Here is an 18,208-nt window from a genome sequence, read left to right as displayed (position 1 = left end):
TTAACAATTCTATCCAGGTTTAGCCCAAACCTGTCAAGATGCTTGTCATCCTGCTCAGCAGAGGTCTTAACCTATTTTCTTGGAATTCAAGGACGAGCCTGCTTGACCGTTCTTGGTCAGTTCTCAGGACAGCCATGGCCAAGGGCACTCCGGGGGATCAGCCGATCCACAGGCTATAATACTCTCAAGCACGCTCCATGGAATTATGTTCAATTCTAGGTAAAGAAAGAACCCCAACCTTATCCTGTAGCATTGTGCCTGTAACTTAATTTATGTGTTGCCTTTTCTTTCTTGAATGCAACCTAAAAGCTTAACTATTTTATGTTCTTTCCTTTTCTTTTTAATAAAGCAATCTTTAGGATCTTCTCCTTGTGTGGGACTCTATTCCTTGCAGAGCTTCCGGGTTAATCTCATCCAGAAGCCAGGCTATTAAACCAGATAAAATGGAGATCCCGAAGGGGAACGGTGGCTGCTAGGAAATGTAGACAAACGGGAACTCCGGTTGGGGGGGGGAAGTTCTCTCCTTGACCTGGGCCCTAGATGCGCCTGAAAGTCTGGAGACCAGAGTATCCATTTCCCTTATCAATTGGTATGTTTAGGTGCTTTCTTCCTGGTTCCTCATCTATGGCCTTCCATACTGTGAATCGCTTGTGAATGTTACTTGCTGGCTTCCTCCTGCAAGCAATCCGATGGTGGGCCATCCGTTCCATCAAAAAGGTGGTTAGGCAAAGAAGAAGAGTGACTTCCAATCATCTGGAAGGAGCCAACAAGCATTTCTTCGACAAGGTGGAAAGAATAATAAACATTTTCCACTATCTTGAATTGCTTCAGAGATCAAGTAATGGCACCAGATTCTCAAATTTCATATCTACTCCTCTCAAGAAAGTAAGTACCAGCAGCAGAGCAGGACATCCCTGGGCTCTCCTAAACCCGTCTGGAGCCATTTGAAGTATTACCGGTAGAGATTAATCCGTGATATGAGATCATTCAAGAAAAGGTGGGACCTGATCAATGGGCACCAACTGCTGCTTCACCTTGGTTCCTTGCTTGGGATTAACAGATGATTGATTAACGTCCAGGCTTCCCTGTCCCGTCTCCTCTTCTGAGTGGGCGTCCACCAGAAGAGGCTGGGCAGGAAAACCGGGACAGCCATCGGACAAACTTGTTCATCCAAAGGGATGAACCATTATGAGGAAGCGGTTCCTCCCCATCTCCGGTGTTTATACCCATCCGAGCACCTCTTCCTCACATTAACTTTCAAGGCCACTTTGACCTACCAGGCATTGATCCTGTGCGTGGCCACCCCAAGGGATGCCAGGAAGTCTACAACTATGGTATAGGTGCCGGGCCTTACCTGTGGTGGCCTCACGACGCCTGCGGAGGTACACCTGGCACCTTCCCTCCCAACATTCAGGAAGCACATAAAAACCTTGCTTTTCTGGGAGACATTTCATGATATTCTCCCCTTATAATTGTGGATCAATTAGATATATATTGAGAATTGTACTTTTGAATCTTTGTTTTTTCTGTTTCTGCCGTCTTGATTTGTTTTTCTTGCATACTACATTTTCTCATTTTGGTTTCTTGGTAGTTTTCTGTATTTCTGTAGGGCGAGGCCACTAGAGATGGTGCAATAAATAAATAGTTGTGCCTTACTGCTTTTAATGTGTTTTTGGTAATGCTTTCGTTGCTGGGAGGGATCCGTCCGGGTTGAGGTGACCGTCAGTCTGCCCAGCTCTAAACAAGAGTTCTCTCTTGCCTCAGAATTCGAAGGGAGCCCCTCCTCTCTCCTGAGTCTCCTCGTTCCCTTTCTTAACGTGTGTTGAAGCCTGTTGTTGGAAGCAGTCATGTTGTTACCTTACTGCCTGGTCTGTTCCCCTTTTTAAAGTTATTTTGATATTGGGAATTGCTGCACTTTTACTGCACAGCTAAAGGAATTTAATGGAAAAAAAACCTGCACTTTCCAGTTCAACAATTGCTCCACTGAGTACAAATGAGACCACTGAGCAACAAAATTGTTCAGAGATGTAATTATACAACACAGTATGCATTTGTGTTTATGTAAATTTAAATGTATTTTGCAGGGAAGGACCAGAATGTTGTATTTGCATAGCATAGCATTCTGACCAATCAGCCAGCTGACAAGAGAAGCCCCTCCCACCCTCTTCAGGAGGCTTTTAGCAAGGAGCCAATGACGTGGCCGGTCAGGGATCCCCCTTTGTGATCCAGGGATCCCCCCTTTGTGACCGAGAACAGGAGCTGCCAGAGGCCACAAGACAAGAGGCGGAGACCAACGGGGCTCCTCCAGGCGCTCAGGGAGGAGACCGGATGAGTCCCTTTCTATCCCTGCCAGGAGTCTGGCTCAGCTTCAGTCACGTGACAGGAAAGAGGGGAAAAAGAAGTTTTGTTTTCCCCCAAAAAAGTCTGCACGTGCACCAGCCAGGAGGAGGCTTTTTTTAAGGGCGAGGCTTTGGAAACAACCTCCGCAGCTTGTGGACCCGATGGTCAAAAAGGGGGGGAAAGAGGGAGGCGAGTATAGTTTATTCTGGATTTTGGGGGGAAAGGAAACCCAGAGAAAGGGAAGAAAAAGTCATCCTGGGTTGGAAGGGAGGCAACAAAAGAAGAATTTCTGGGCAGGAAAGTCAGGGAGGAAAAGGACCTCTGGGTGAAGAGGAGGAAGAGGAAGAGGAAGAAGGAGGGAAAGAAGCCCCAGGAAGGGCTTGGCGATCTGGGCAGATGAACTGGGCGAGCAGAGCCCCTGGGGGGGGGCTGCGGTATCCGACGGGGGGGGGAGGCGAGGCCCGGGCTCTGTGTCTCTTTCTTGCCCTTTATTTTGTGAATGGGGGAACCGGCCACCTTGGAAGAAGAGCCAGGCGCCAGTCCGTAGAGGCTGGAGGGCCCCCGTCCTGGTGGCCCCCCAACCATCGCTGGCCTTTCTCTCCCCTGACCCCCGATCTGTCCCCAGGGTTGACTTTGGGGGGGGGGTTATTTCCTTGATGTGTCTGTGTGAAGTCTGCATGGGAGAGGGAGAAGTGGGGAGGATTCTGTCCCCTGCCTCAGGCAGCAGAAAGCCTTGGGATACCCCTCACCATTTTAATGGGTTGAAAAGGGATGAAAAATGGTATGAAAAAGGCAGGATCCAGTTTCTTTTCGTGGATCTGCCCTGTTACGTTCTTCGCTTAAGAGATACAATACAGGCTTCCAACCATGCTTTCATGAAAGGTTTAAAAAGGTTTTTATGTGGGATCTGAAATCATAGGCCTCATGTGTGTCTACAGACTATACCACAGAAATCATGGGCGGAGGTTTGGGGAGGATCCCAATAAAAAACTTGTGGACCCATGCTTGAGATCCATGCTAAGGCCTGTGTTGAAGGGGATTATATTTCGTATTATAGTTCTGTGATATAATCTGTGGCCACAGAGAGAATATACAATTTGAGGTTGCTTTGGTGAGGATCTGACTGTAAACATCATAAGAAATTCTGAAAGCTCATTTTTTTATTTTATGGATCCTCCATTTCCCAATCCCGTGCAGAACGATGCAATAATTTCCAAATTGTGGTCTTGGCGCACAATTGGGACCTGTCATAGCTGTTTGTTTAAGCAAGATGCCATGTAAATATCATTTGGTCCATGAATACCCATTCCTCAGCTGCATGCTTCTGTGGTACTGCAAAGCAATGGACCGAAGGACCCATGATTTTTGTGGCGTCGTTTCTGAGCACAGAGGGCACCTGTCGAGGGCCATCATCCTAAAGGACTTTTCCCTGAACATTTCCCTGGCCCTGTTTTCAGAAAGCTGGAGAATCCACCTGGCAACTAAGGGTTAAATGCAGAGAGATGGGGGATTCCTAGAAGGGAAAGGGACCAGGGGAGTGAGGGACTGTCATGGCCGCTTCATCACCCCACCAACCACCCCCATCATCTGCTAACTGTTGTGGACCTCTTGCTCTGCTTTCACACTGACTGCATGAGAAGTCGAGGAAGAGAACTGATTGTGATTCTTTACATATTGGAGAGAGGATTTAAAGGGGAATCCAGAGGTGTTTGATTAATACTGGACAAGGGGGGAAAGTACGAGGTCTCTGGAACCAGGATTTTTTTTTCTAGCGATGCAGCTCCAAGCTGAGATAGTTCGGAATAGAACCTGCATCTCCTGAGGCTTTCCACCTCTCAAATACAGGGAACAGGGCTATGAAATACTGTAGTTTCATTTCTTTTGTAACTAAATGTAGAACAAAGACCATCAAAAATTAAGTATAAGTGCCAGATTCCAATGAATGTGTTAATTTCAAGAATCTATGCACTGAGTTGCTTGGTGCCTAGAGTCCTAAATATACAAAATCTTGGTTACATGAATATCTCTGGGACTGAGAGAGAAGCTTAATGAATGGAGAACAAATAAAATCGAAAGATCTATTGCAGGAAACATCCTTCCAATTCTGTAACCTGCCTTCCTTTTGGAGATGAGACTTGGTTGGTTGCTGCTGTATATTGTATTTTTGGTATTACCTATGCCAACATGGAAATATCTTTGCTTTGGAGCGCTTTAGGTCTTTGGTGAAGAGATGCCTGGATCAAAGTGCCAACTATTCAGGAACTTCTCCTACGAGGAGGCTGATGGTCCTCGACAGGCCTGCACCCAACTTTACTCTCTTTGCCGTCGGTGGCTCAAGCCGGAGCAGCATACCACGGCTCAGATCCTGGACCTGGTGATCCTGGAGCAGCTCCTGACCATCCTCCCCCTGGAGATGTCGTGCTGGGTGAGAGAATGTGGAGCAGAAACCACTTCGCAGGCGGTGGCCCTGGCAGAAGCTTTCCTGAGTCTGAGTCATGCAGAAAACCAAAATCAGGAAGAGGTGAGAGCAAATAAGGCCAGGGGTTCAGAGTCTGAAGTGGGCAGTCCACAGCCGTTCTTGCTCCCCCATCCCATGCGATCCTTGAAAGGAAGAGGTGTTGTCCACATGCATCATATTTTGAGACAGAATCTACATCCCCAACATGTGGAGACGCCCTATCAGTTTCAAACAGGCTGCATCCCCATGTGCCTGGTTTTCTAATGAAATTTCAAGGTTTTGTCTGCCATTGACACGACACCCAGTTCAGCCCTGTATCAGGTGCGGTGGAAGAGTTCAGTGTCTTTTGCTGAATTGAGGCCACAAGGATATCCATGGGTGTTTTAAGGGGTCAAGGAAATGTGCAAGGAAATCCTTCAAATTCTGCCAGTCACCCATGTTTCCACTTGAGAAAATCTGGAGATCTGATTTCCGCTATGTGCCAAGTCCCAGCCTCATCCACAGAGACCTTTGCTTCTTGTGGGAAACTTCTGCTTAAAGGTTGTAGCTGCATTCTGTTCCAGTGACGTGCATACACTCCTGGCAGGACGTGGCAACTGCCAGCAGGCGAGGCAACCTCTTATTCTGCCCTTTCGCTTAGAGGTAGAGCATAAGATCAAAGAGTTATTTCAGCCAAACCTAGTTGCAATTAGGTAACTAGTATCCTATCTGACTCTCTCACAGCATACTATGTAACTCTTGCAAAGTCAGTAAAAAGAGATCTCAGGACGTTGCCTGTGGGCTCCGCTGGGTTGGACATCCACTGTCAACTCCTTTCTTCTTTCTCTAAGGCAATTAGCCTTCCTTTGTTCCCTGATCACCCACAGCTTCTGTTTTTCTCTTTTCTGTCTCCTTGTTCCTTGTCATGGATCTTCAGATGAGGAATCTCTCAGTAGAAGATCAGTCTGATTTCTATGCAGCAGAGAAATCTCCAGTCAGCGCCAGACAGAGCCCCGAGCATCAAGAGACCCATCAGGGCAATGAGGGAGGTGCTCCCTTGATAGGTAAGGATTAATGCTTGGAGGTCGTGTGGTTTTCCTTGTGTAAAAGAAGAGGGCCAGTGTATTCTTTTTTATTTGCCCTTTTTGGGTTGGGTTTAGTTGGGTTTAGTTCTTTATGTACTTCATCCTGCCACGGTGGCCACTCTCTCAAACGTGGGCAAGTATGCCTCCGGATCATCCTGTGGTCCCATCTTCTGCATGCGAATGGGAGCTGGCCCGGCTACCGGCCTTCTTGATATTTCCACCTGTCTCTATTGATTTTCCATTCCGACTTCCCTCCTCTTTCTTCATTACTTGTTTTAGGAACATTTTATGTTGTTTGGTTAGTATTTCCATTAATAGGTTCTGGGCATACCACCCTCCTCCAAGGACCCTTCCCACGTGGGTAAAGCTATACCGTCCATTCTAAAGGATCCAGCTCTCCCAATTGAATTTCTATCCCTGTTGGAACTGGTCCTAGAAGAGACATTTCTCCTCTCTCTGAGCCTTTCTTTTCCTTTGATCTACTTTGCCCTCACTCTCTTGTTTTTCTTTTTCAGCATATTTTTCTCTTCCTCCTCTCAGCTATCGGTTGTTTCTCTCCTGCCCTTCTCCTCTTTTCTCCTTAAATATGCCAACTTCATATTTTGATGCATTCTTGAAGGCTTTCACTGCCGGGGTCTGATGGTTGTTGTGGGTTTTTCGGGCTCTTTGGCCGTGTTCTGAAGGTTGTTCTTCCTCAGCCAAAGAGCCCGAAAAACCCACAACAACCTTCATATTTTGAATTCCTTTATTTCAAACACTTGGCTTCCTGTTGATCTCTTCCGTCTGAAGAGAAGGAGGGAACAGCTCACTTTCACGTTTAATTTCTTTAAATGATCCTTGTTCACAGATGCTCACAGCCATCTTCCTCATCACTTTCTCCTCAGTACAACTCCCTGTGAGGGAGGTCAGGCTGAGAGATGCTCAATGGCTCCGTGTCACCCTGTAGGTTTCATGGTTCAGTGGAGAGCAGAATGGGATCATCTGAGTCCTTGTCTCCCACACCCTAATGCAGTGGGTCCAGAATGTTTTGTCACCACAACTTCTATCTCCTTCACCATCATCCTGAGTTTTTCTTTTGATAAGTGTTGGAGAAAATAATTTTATTCCGTTTTTCCCCCTGATCCTTGTTAGGCCTCTTGGCATTTTATTCTCAAACACTTTCCTGACGAGGCACATCTTTTAGTATGGGAACCAGGGCTTTTTACTTAGAGAGCATTTCTAGGATTATGATGTTATTCTAAGAGAAGCTTATGCGATTGGTTTCCTTCCCTCTTTGTCTCCCACAGGGCTTGAAAGGAAGCCAGCCAGAAGTATTCCTTCATCTGTTCCTTCCAATGGAGTCAAACCAGATCAGGTACGTAGAAAGCACTTAAACGGCACTTGATCTATTTGAATCCCTGTGTAACCATTTTAGCCCTCAATGAGTCTGGCTAATTCTTTTTAAGGAAAACTTCCTGAATGCATATATAGCATTCTGGTAAAATATAGCCGTCTCTGTGCAGGGAATAGGGCTTCTCATTTATCTGGCTGTTGCCAATAGGGAAGAATTTTGTTTCTCTTCCATTTGAACAACCGGTCAAAGATCTGACATGTTAAGAGGTTTTTCACAATGAAACAAGGGGGCAGCAGGAGTTTTCCTCTTCCTCTTGCCTCGATCTGAATCCATCTCTCTCCCTCTGTTTTCTTCTGGGAGAGTTCAGAGAGGAATATGAGGAGCTGTGCTGGATCAGAGCGATGGCCAATGTGTAGGCCTTTCACTCCAGCCGTTCCCCAGCGACTGAGATTCATAGGCCTCTGTTCCTGGAAGGGAGCTCGTGGCCAAGGTGGAATAGCAGCTTTTGGTCAACTTGTCCTCCAGTGGTAAGGCTGTAAAAGTCATTCATGAATTAGAAACAATAAGAGATCCAGTCACTTCTCTTTAATCGTTCTCTTGGCTTTAGCTGTCAGGATATGAAATTTTGAATGTATAGGGTCTTTAACTGATTCAGGGTGTTGCAGAAAATGCAGTCCTGAAAATCTGCACTGTATTACTGTATCTTAAGAATGAGGTTTAAAGAACAAATTATGCAAAGTCCCTGCATACCAATTACCCAGCTCCCCGGCTGAGTCTGGAAGCAAGGTCACCAAACAAGAACATGGCCTTATAAAAGAATCCCTTTCATGCTTGGAAGTCCTACACGAAAGTAAACGATTGAGCAACATCTTGATTGTTCGTTAAATTAGCCCACCTATAATTTAGGCCCATAGCATTTCCCTACCTGTTAAAATTGGACCTAGGTCACTCACATTCAATGTAACTTATTTTAGTAACCTCGAGCCAAAATAATAACACTCATCATCCTGGTGGCAGCTTTCCAGAATCTGTTTTTCATGAATTGTATTTTACAGAAGTTGTAAAAGCAATAGATATTTCTACTAAAAATAGTTTTCATAGTGAGTCAAGACCCTGTATCTTACTGCTCTGCAGAAGGGAATACTGGCAGTTGTTTATAAATAATGGACAAAAAGATAATGCTATAAATGGAAGCTAGGGGAAAAAACATGGAGCCGGGAGCCATAGATTACCAGAGAAGATGGTAATTTGGGAGAAAACTCTGCTGGGGGTGGGGGGTCAGACTCTTACTTATATACTGACGTGAGTTTGAAATTGCTTGTTCTATATTCTGTTAATTACATGGTCTACTCTATGGTACGTACATAGATGTGACTTCGCTGAGATTTTTCTACATTCTTTAATATACTTTGTAGTACAGTGGTGCCTCGCATAACGATGTTAATTGGTTCCAGAAAAAAAAACGTTATGTGAAAACATCGTTATGGGAAGCACCATTTCCCATAGAAATGCATTGAAAACCGGTTAATCCGTTCCAACTGGAACGGATTATCCGGTTTTTTCCCTCCCCCCGCGGCTTGGATCTGACCCATGGTGGCTACCTCAGCCATGGCTGGACTCCCTAGAGTCCGGCCATGGCTGGGGTAGCCGCTGCGGTTACCCTTTAAGCGGCGGGGACAGGCTGGGGGGTGGATCGGGGAGCTTGAAGCCTCTCCGTGCCGCCTACCCAGGTCGTTCCCGGACTTCTGGAAGTCCGGGAACGACCTGGGTAAGCAGCGCTGGGAGGCTTCAAGCTTCCCGATCCACCCTCCAGCCTGTCCCCGCCGCTTAAAGCCTCCTTGCGCCGCCTACCCAGCCCGTTCTCGGACACCTAGGTGTCCGAGGACGGGCTGGGTAGGCGGCGGGGAAGGCTACCGGCATCGGGGACAGGCTGGGGGGTGCACCGGGGAGCTTGAAGCCTCTCCGCGCCGCCTACCCCCGCCGTTCCCGGACTTCTGGAAGTCCGGGAACGGCGGGGGTAAGCAGCGCGGGAAGGCTTCAAGCTTCCCGATCCACCCTCCAGCCTGTCCCCGCCGCTTAAAGCCTCCTTGCGCCGCCTACCCAGCCCGTTCTCGGACACCTAGGTGTCCGAGGACGGGCTGGGTAGGCGGCGGGGAAGGCTACCGGCATCGGGGACAGGCTGGGGGGTGCACCGGGGAGCTTGAAGCCTCTCCGCGCCGCCTACCCCCGCTGTTCCCGGACTTCTGGAAGTCCGGGAACGGCGGGGGTAAGCAGCGCGGGAAGGCTTCAAGCTTCCCGATCCACCCTCCAGCCTGTCCCCGCCGCTTAAAGCCTCCTTGCGCCGCCTACCCAGCCCGTTCTCGGACACCTAGGTGTCCGAGGACGGGCTGGGTAGGCGGCGGGGAAGGCTACCGGCATCGGGGACAGGCTGGGGGGTGCACCGGGGAGCTTGAAGCCTCTCCGCGCCGCCTACCCCCGCTGTTCCCGGACTTCTGGAAGTCCGGGAACGGCGGGGGTAAGCAGCGCGGGAAGGCTTCAAGCTTCCCGATCCACCCTCCAGCCTGTCCCCGCCGCTTAAAGCCTCCTTGCGCCGCCTACCCAGCCCGTTCTCGGACACCTAGGTGTCCGAGGACGGGCTGGGTAGGCGGCGGGGAAGGCTACCGGCATCGGGGACAGGCTGGGGGGTGCACCGGGGAGCTTGAAGCCTCTCCGCGCCGCCTACCCCCGCTGTTCCCGGACTTCTGGAAGTCCGGGAACGGCGGGGGTAAGCAGCGCGGGAAGGCTTCAAGCTTCCCGATCCACCCTCCAGCCTGTCCCCGCCGCTTAAAGCCTCCTTGCGCCGCCTACCCAGCCCGTTCTCGGACACCTAGGTGTCCGAGAACGGGCTGGGTAGGCGGCGGGGAAGGCTACCGGCATCGGGGACAGGCTGGGGGGTGCACCGGGGAGCTTGAAGCCTCTCCGCGCCGCCTACCCAGGTCGTTCCCGGTGGGGGTAGGCGGCGCGGAGAGGCTTCAAGCTCCCCGGTGCACCCCCCAGCCTGTCCCCGATGCCGGTAGCCTTCCCCGCCGCCTACCCAGCCCGTCCTCGGACACCTAGGTGTCCGAGAACGGGCTGGGTAGGCGGCGCAAGGAGGCTTTAAGCGGCGGGGACAGGCTGGAGGGTGGATCGGGAAGCTTGAAGCCTCCCAGCGCTGCTTACCCAGGCTGTTCCCGGACTTCCAGAAGTCCGGGAACAGCGGGGGTAGGCGGCGCGGAGAGGCTTCAAGCTCCCCGGTGCACCCCCCAGCCTGTCCCCGATGCCGGTAGCCTTCCCCGCCGCCTACCCAGCCCGTCCTCGGACACCTAGGTGTCCGAGAACGGGCTGGGTAGGCGGCGCAAGGAGGCTTTAAGCGGCGGGGACAGGCTGGAGGGTGGATCGGGAAGCTTGAAGCCTCCCAGCGCTGCTTACCCAGGCTGTTCCCGGACTTCCAGAAGTCCGGGAACAGCGGGGGTAGGCGGCGCGGAGAGGCTTCAAGCTCCCCGGTGCACCCCCCAGCCTGTCCCCGATGCCGGTAGCCTTCCCCGCCGCCTACCCAGCCCGTCCTCGGACACCTAGGTGTCCGAGAACGGGCTGGGTAGGCGGCGCAAGGAGGCTTTAAGCGGCGGGGACAGGCTGGAGGGTGGATCGGGAAGCTTGAAGCCTTCCCGCGCTGCTTACCCCCGCCGTTCCCGGACTTCCAGAAGTCCGGGAACGGCGGGGGTAGGCGGCGCGGAGAGGCTTCAAGCTCCCCGGTGCACCCCCCAGCCTGTCCCCGATGCCGGTAGCCTTCCCCGCCGCCTACCCAGCCCGTCCTCGGACACCTAGGTGTCCGAGAACGGGCTGGGTAGGCGGCGCAAGGAGGCTTTAAGCGGCGGGGACAGGCTGGAGGGTGGATCGGGAAGCTTGAAGCCTTCCCGCGCTGCTTACCCCCGCCGTTCCCGGACTTCCAGAAGTCCGGGAACGGCGGGGGTAGGCGGCGCGGAGAGGCTTCAAGCTCCCCGGTCCACCCCCCAGCCTGTCCCCGGAGCTCGGAAGGGAATTGTCGGCAGGGGACGGTGGCTTCGGGGTCCTTCCGAGGCCACAGCCCACTGCCGACATTTTCCCCCAGCTGAGCAGCGGGGCTTCAAAGCTCCCGCCGCTCAGCTGGGGGAAAATGGTGCCTATGGGGAAAAATCGCAAAGCGATTTTTCCCCATAGGCAAGATCGTTGTGCGATCGCAAAAGCGATGGCAACGAAGCCATCGTTATGCGATTTTTTCGTTATACGGGGCACTCGTTAAGCGAGGCACCACTGTACTTTTAAAATCAAGTATTTGCAATACCTTACCTACATTTTTATTCTTACGATTTAAACCATCATATTAACTTTTGTTAGAATACTTATTTATATTTTCTATGCAGTTTTAAAAAATGATATCCAGGGGAAGGGAGTAACTTGTACAGGGTGCAAAAGATTCCTCTTGTCCATAGGTTCCCAATGTGGTCTATATGGATCCCCATAGACTTGCAGGGGATTCACATCAGAGAGAAAATAACTGGGGGTGCACGAGATGTAAATGGGTGTCTACGTGGGCAAATCTCATTAAGCAGATCATAATATACATTTAGGCGATCTGTAATTACACCCAACAGAGATTCTGTGTACATAATATTTCATAATATTATTTAATAAGGTACTCTATACCAGTGTTTCTTAACCTTTTTGAAAGAAACGCCCCCTTGAGCCATTGATGAAGTTATCATTGCCCCCCTCCCCCAGGTGATGATATCTTACCTACCTACCTACCTACCTACCTACCTACCTACCTACCTACCTACCTACCTACCTACCTACCTACCTACCTACCTACCTACCTACCTAGTCTCCCTCCCCACCCGGGTGTGAGGCAGCGCTTCACGGGGTGAGGATGAGGACCCAAGAGACCCTTTCCTTCTACCCAATCCACACTCAGTGCTCTCCTAAAGGAGAAAGGTGAGACGTGGCAGGTAGAAAGAGCTGGATCATCTGGCGGCAGCAGCAGCACCGGATCTACTGCCAGCACTGCGGCTGCAGTTGCCTTCACAGGTTTGGCTCGCTCCAGCACCCCCCTACCGCCCCCTTCTGTTCTTTCACCCCCACACTGCCCCTTTTTGTTCTACCGCCCCCCTGAAAAATGAAATCGCCCCCTGGGGAGCATTATTGCCCACGTTAAGAACCACTGCTCTATACCACTGGTCCCCAAACTTGGGCCTCCAGATGTTCTTGGACTTCAGCTCCCAGAAATCCTGGCCAGCAGAGGTGGTGGTGAAGGCCTGTGGGAGTTGTAGTCTAAGAACATCTGGAGGCCCAAGGTTGGGGACCACTACACTATACTATCTGTATTGTGGTGTGCTACATTCATGTGTAAGTTTGTAAAATTATTGGTAAAATTTATGGTAAATGTCGGTGTGTTGTAAATGAGATTGACGATATTAGGTAGGCTGGGGGTCTACGGAAAACAAATAAATCGGCAAGTGGTCCACGGGAATCTATGCTCTCTAGTCCTTTGGTCTGAGTCCTTTGGGGGATCAATGCCAGCTGTGAGGAACACAGGCTTCTGATATTTTCCCTTGAGATATATAAAGTTCTGTAGGATTCTTGGAGCATCAGACACGTTGTGCTGAGCTTATCTTTATGAAAGCAATGAGGAAACATCACATCTTTTTTTTTATTTGTAGGTTCCAGTGGCCTTTGAGGAGGTGGCCGTGTCCTTCACCCAGGAGGAGTGGGCGCTGCTGGATCCTGACCAGAGGGCCCTCCACCAGGAGGTCATGGAGGAGAACTGGCAAACGGTCTCCTCTCTCGGTAAGGCCCCCTCTTTCCCCATCTGATGCTAATAAACTCAGGTGTTACGAATGCAGTAAGGAGCAGTAACAGTGATGGCAGTTTTAACACTCCTGTGTTGCATTGATGCCCCAACTAATACTAGCCACTGTGTGATCTGTAATGCTGGACTGGGCAAAAGGTAACCCTCCAGACGTGTTGGGCTCCAGCTCCCATCAGTTTAGCAACTTTGGGAAGCTGGAATTATGGTGAGAATATTCATTCATAACAGAATTGTGGGGGCATTCATGACCAAGCTATCTGCTGATGGCAGGATGATTTAGTAATCTCACTCCCAAGGACAGGCGCTTTTAGGGACATGCTGTATTTTCCCTTTTGCTTGTTTGTAATTAGTTTGCTTGTTTGTAATTATTTTAACTGCATTTTAAAAGTAAGTTCTGGTTTAGAATGAGAAATACAGACTAAAACAGACACCTCCCAGCCCTGTTTTAGAGTAGCTAAAAGTGAATGTTAATATATGATAAGGAGAACTGAGAATGCTATGTTCTTTCTTTTCTTTTCTTTTTTACCCCCAGTTGAATGGGAAATATGTCAGAAATACAAAGTCCAGAAAGTAGAAATGCAAACCTGCTGAGTTACAGAAATTGTGTCTGTTTCTCTGGGTACTGGCTGGTACCTGGAGAAAGAGGTGGTATAGTGGGGCTATACCTTTATTGAGACATACGAAAACGTTCCATTTAGCGATGTTTCCCCATAGAGAAGGTTAATCCGGAACAATACATTATTTTAAAGTATTAAAAAAATTATTAGGGGCCTCCTATTTGGCTTTCCTTGACGAACTCCCCATGAAACTACTGTTTACTCTCCCCGTTTGCAAATTCCCAGGGTCCAGTCTCAGTTTTATCCCTCTGCTGTGCTCGGTTAGGAGTCGGCAAACTGAAGAGTATAATGTAGTCACCTAGTGCCCCTGAAGAAAAGTACAAGTATAGAGTAGATTTGTCTCTCTCTACAGTTCAATCATTTCTGTATTTATCCTTCTTTGCAGATTGCTTGAGGGAGGAAACTATGTGTCCCAAATATGGAAAGAATTTTATGCACAAATTAGAGCTTGCCAGACAACAGAAAACCGACACAGAAGGAGAGTGTTGTATTCAGGAGAAGTCATACAAATGCCTTCTTTGTGGAAAACATTTTGCCACAAAGGTAGTGCTGATGCGTCACAAAAGGATCCACACTGCAAAAAAACAGTTCATAGATGAAGTGTCTGGGAATTGTCAGTTACCCTTTGTGAGACATAAGAGTTTCCACACAGGACAGAAAGCCTACAAATGCGAGGAGCGTGGGAAGTCCGTTGGTTCAAATTCACAGCTTGTGAACAATGACAGAGTCCACACAAGAGAGAAACTGTACAAATGCCAGGAATTTGGGAAACATTTCACTCATAAGCCACAGCTTGTGAAGCCTAAGAAAGTAGACACAGGGGAGAACCGATACAAATGTGAAGAATGTGGGAAATGTTTTACTCACAGATCACTGCTTGTAAAGCATGAGACAATCCATGCAGGAGAGAAACTGTTCAAATGCCAGGTGTGTCGGAGAGGTTTTGCTCGAAAATCACAATATCTGAGACATAAGAGAGTCCACACAGGAGAGAAACAATACAAATGTGAGGAATGTGGGAAATGTTTTGCTCAGAAATCACAACTTATATGGCATAAGAGTGTCCACACAGGAGAGAAACCTTACAAATGTCTTGAGTGTTGGAAATGTTTTGCTAGGAATTCAGACTTTTTGAGGCATAAGAAAGTCCACACAGGAGAGAAACCTTACAAATGCCTTGACTGTGGGAAATGTTTTGCTCAGAATTCAGACCTTTTCAGGCATAAGAGAGTCCACACAGGAGAGAAACCATACGAATGCCAGGACTGTGGGAAATGTTTTGCTCAAAAATCACACGGTATGAGTCATAGGAGAGTCCACACAGGAGAGAAACCATACAAATGTGAGGAATGTGGGAAATGTTTTGCTCAAAAATCATACCTTCTGTGTCATAAGAAAGTCCACACAGGAGAGAAACCATACAAATGCCAGGACTGTGGGAAATGTTTTGCTCAAAAATCACACGTTATGAGTCATATGAGAGTCCACACAGGAGAGAAACCATGCAAATGTGAAGAATGTGGGAAATGTTTTGCTCAGAAATCACAACTTACATGGCATAAGAGTGTCCACACAGGAGAGAAACCATACAAATGCCTTGAGTGTGGGAAATGTTTTGTTTGGAACTCACAGCTTGTGAAACATAACATTGTCCACACAGGAGAGAAAGCATACAAATGTGAAGAATGTGGGCAATATTTTGCTTACAATTCATCACTTGTGAGACATAAGAAAGTCCACACAGGAGAGAAACCACACAAATGCCACGAGTGTAGGAAATGTTTTGTTCGAAAATCACACTTTCTGAGACATAAAAAAGTTCGCACTGGAGAGAAACCACACAAATGCCAGCAGTGTGGAAAATGTTTTGCTAGGAATTCACAAATTATGAGGCACCAGAGAGTCTGTGTAGAGTAGAAAAACGTACAAATGCCTGGAGGGTGGAAATGTTTAGCTCAGAATTTACACTTTGTGGGCCATCGGAGAATCGATATAGGAAAGAAAAGCTTCAAATCCCAGTAGCCTGGGAAATGTTTTGTTAATGGTTGATATTCCACATATTGTGTGCCAGCAGAGACTCAATAAAGGAGATGAACCATACAAATAAGTGTGTAAATGTTTTGTTTACCATTAAGAGAGTTCAGGTAGTCCAGTAGTTTGGATTTAAAAAAAAAGAGACAGCAAGGTGTGTTGCATATATAGCGCTCCATAGTTAATTATACAGGCTACACATTGCCCCCACAGCAAGCTGGGTAGTCATTTTACCAACCTCGGAAGGATAAAAGGCTGAGTTAACCTTGAGCTGCTACCTGGGCTTGAACCCTGGGTTGTGAGCACAGTTTTGGCTGCAGTGCAGCAATTTAAGCACTGCATCACAAGTTTTGTGCTAATGGGACACTCTGTCAGTTCCTGGCCTAAATACAATGGGAGCAGCATGTTAGTGTCTCCTGCCTCCTGCCAGGAGTGGTGAGCGGATCTCTAGTCCAGAGTCTCACATAGAATTGTGTACAGAGAGAAAGGAGGGAGGAATTGTGAGCAACACCTGTTTTGGAGCAAAGAATGAACCTATGGATTCTGGGCAGAGTCTGATATTTCTTTTTCTCCCTGAGGGGAAAATGTCCCATGAAACCTATGGCTTTTTGACCTTAGAGCACTGTTTTGTCTTTGTCAATGTTAAATGTTGGATGAAATACACTCCACAACAGGTTTTGGTGAGCGGCAATGCCAGGATGCCGAGGGGACATATTCCAGTCATCAGAAGGTTGACTCCATACTGGAAAAGAGTGAGATTTTGAGTAGATTCAGGAAATCCATGAAGACCACGTTGAACTCTAACATCTATCCCAAACCCTCAGTTCATTACAATTGCAGTGGGAATAGAAAACAACTCACATCACATTCAGGATAAGGTTTTTCTATCTCCTGATGCAAAGCATGACTGCTGAATAGTCAGAATTGGCCTCTGCTTTGAATACTTCGGCACTGGTGTCTTGTTGAATGAACCTATTTGATGTTCAGAGAAATCTAAATCCACAATGGCTGTTGGTGAACTGGAAAGAATGTGAATCTATTACGAGTTGCGCAAAAGAAGGAATTATCGGCCAGAATCCTCTTGGTGAGTTATGCTCACGTTAAGAGTAAAGATGTGAAATGGAGCCGTGAATCATCAGCAGTTACCGGTTTGCCATTTTAATCTCTGAATAGTCCTCAGTTCATGCACCTGGCAGTACAGAGAGGTATTATAGCTACTCACTTGGTAATTAGTAGCAATTTGCTGCAATTTATGATTTTCTTATTAAACTCATAATATAAAATTAGACACAACTAACTAAAAAGAAGAAGAAGAAACTGCAAAAATCACGCTATAATGCAGAAAATGCCCACCCTGCGATCTTCTAGAAATAAAATACTTTTTTTCCTTACTGACAGTCTCATTTTCGCATCCACTTTAATATTCTTTTATCCCATCTATTCCTCCACACCTTGATACTTCTCTCTTCTCCCAAATTGCATTCCCATAATGCTTGAAGTACATCTTGTTGATTCTCTGCTTCTATTCACATTGTATAAATTCTGCTTGTTATCGCTTTCATTATCTTATTTCCATCTACCTTTTCTTTCAGTTCTAAAATTTCTTGGAAGACCTCTGTGTTTCCCATTCCTTGATCCCATTGCTCTCAGTTAATAAAGTTCAGCCACAATCTTCTTTCCAATCCTAATGCTAATATTGGGTCTCTTTTAATCATATTTTCCAACCAATCTTTTAACACAATAACTTGCTTCTTCCTTTATAATGAACTAAGGCTCTAAATTTTCTCTCCCAGCATTGAAGGGACAGGGAGGAAAATTTCCAGGTACTTTGGGGGCCATTGGGGGTGGTAGTGGTGGAATGGCCAGTCGCTAGTGCATAAGTGGGTTTATGTTTTCTTAGTCATTCCCGACTGCTGGACCCTCAAGGCCTTCCAGGTCTATATTCACAACCAAAGGGTGTTCCCCCAGATGGATTTAAGGTGGGAGGTGCACAAGTGGGTCCCAGTGCACTTACGTTTGGCCACAGACCATCACAGGCAACAAGTCTTCATCTGGGTCAGGGGATCTTTACCCTTCGCCACAGAGCAGTCCCGGTCACTCCCAGGAGAACTAAAAGAGGAATCCACTTCCTCCACGCTCAGCCAGATCCCCCAAAGTATCCACTGGACTCACCTGTTTGTTTCGACTGGGAGACCTGAGAGGTTTTCCCGGCGTGGTCTTGGTCTCCTCTTCATGGGCATCAAAGGCCACCAGAGGCTAGTATCCAGTAGGAGAAATAATGTCTGCTACGCCATAATTTAAATCTGGGATTTTCCCTGGCAGGAAACTAAGACCGAGAGACATCAGCAAAGATATAACACAATTTTACTGAAGTCAAAAGCTGGTGGGCTCTCTCAAAACAAAACAGGTCCCCCCTCCTTACAACCTGAAAGAATCATTTATAGTTTAGAAACAAAGAAACAGAATTCCTAAAACCTCTACATTATTGATTACTTCTCTACT

General features: G+C 47.9%; 1 protein-coding gene across 1 annotated transcript; it reads left to right on the top strand.

The window, feature by feature from the left end:
* The first annotated feature begins 4,515 nt into the window (after positions 1 to 4,515).
* On the top strand, positions 4,516 to 16,478 carry LOC140703985 (uncharacterized). Its single transcript, XM_078388120.1, has 5 exons — positions 4,516 to 4,861; positions 5,715 to 5,841; positions 7,149 to 7,216; positions 12,910 to 13,036; positions 14,061 to 16,478. The coding sequence occupies exons 1-5, from the start codon at positions 4,571 to 4,573 to the stop codon at positions 15,590 to 15,592; spliced, it is 2,145 nt and encodes a 714-aa protein (XP_078244246.1). The 5' UTR covers positions 4,516 to 4,570; the 3' UTR covers positions 15,593 to 16,478.
* Positions 16,479 to 18,208: the final 1,730 nt, after the last annotated feature.

Source organism: Pogona vitticeps, chromosome 2 (assembly GCF_051106095.1).
Source record: "Pogona vitticeps strain Pit_001003342236 chromosome 2, PviZW2.1, whole genome shotgun sequence".
NCBI lineage: Eukaryota > Metazoa > Chordata > Lepidosauria > Squamata > Agamidae > Pogona > Pogona vitticeps.
The sequence above is the reverse complement of the archived record's forward strand: the minus strand, read 5'-3'. Positions and strand labels throughout refer to the sequence as shown.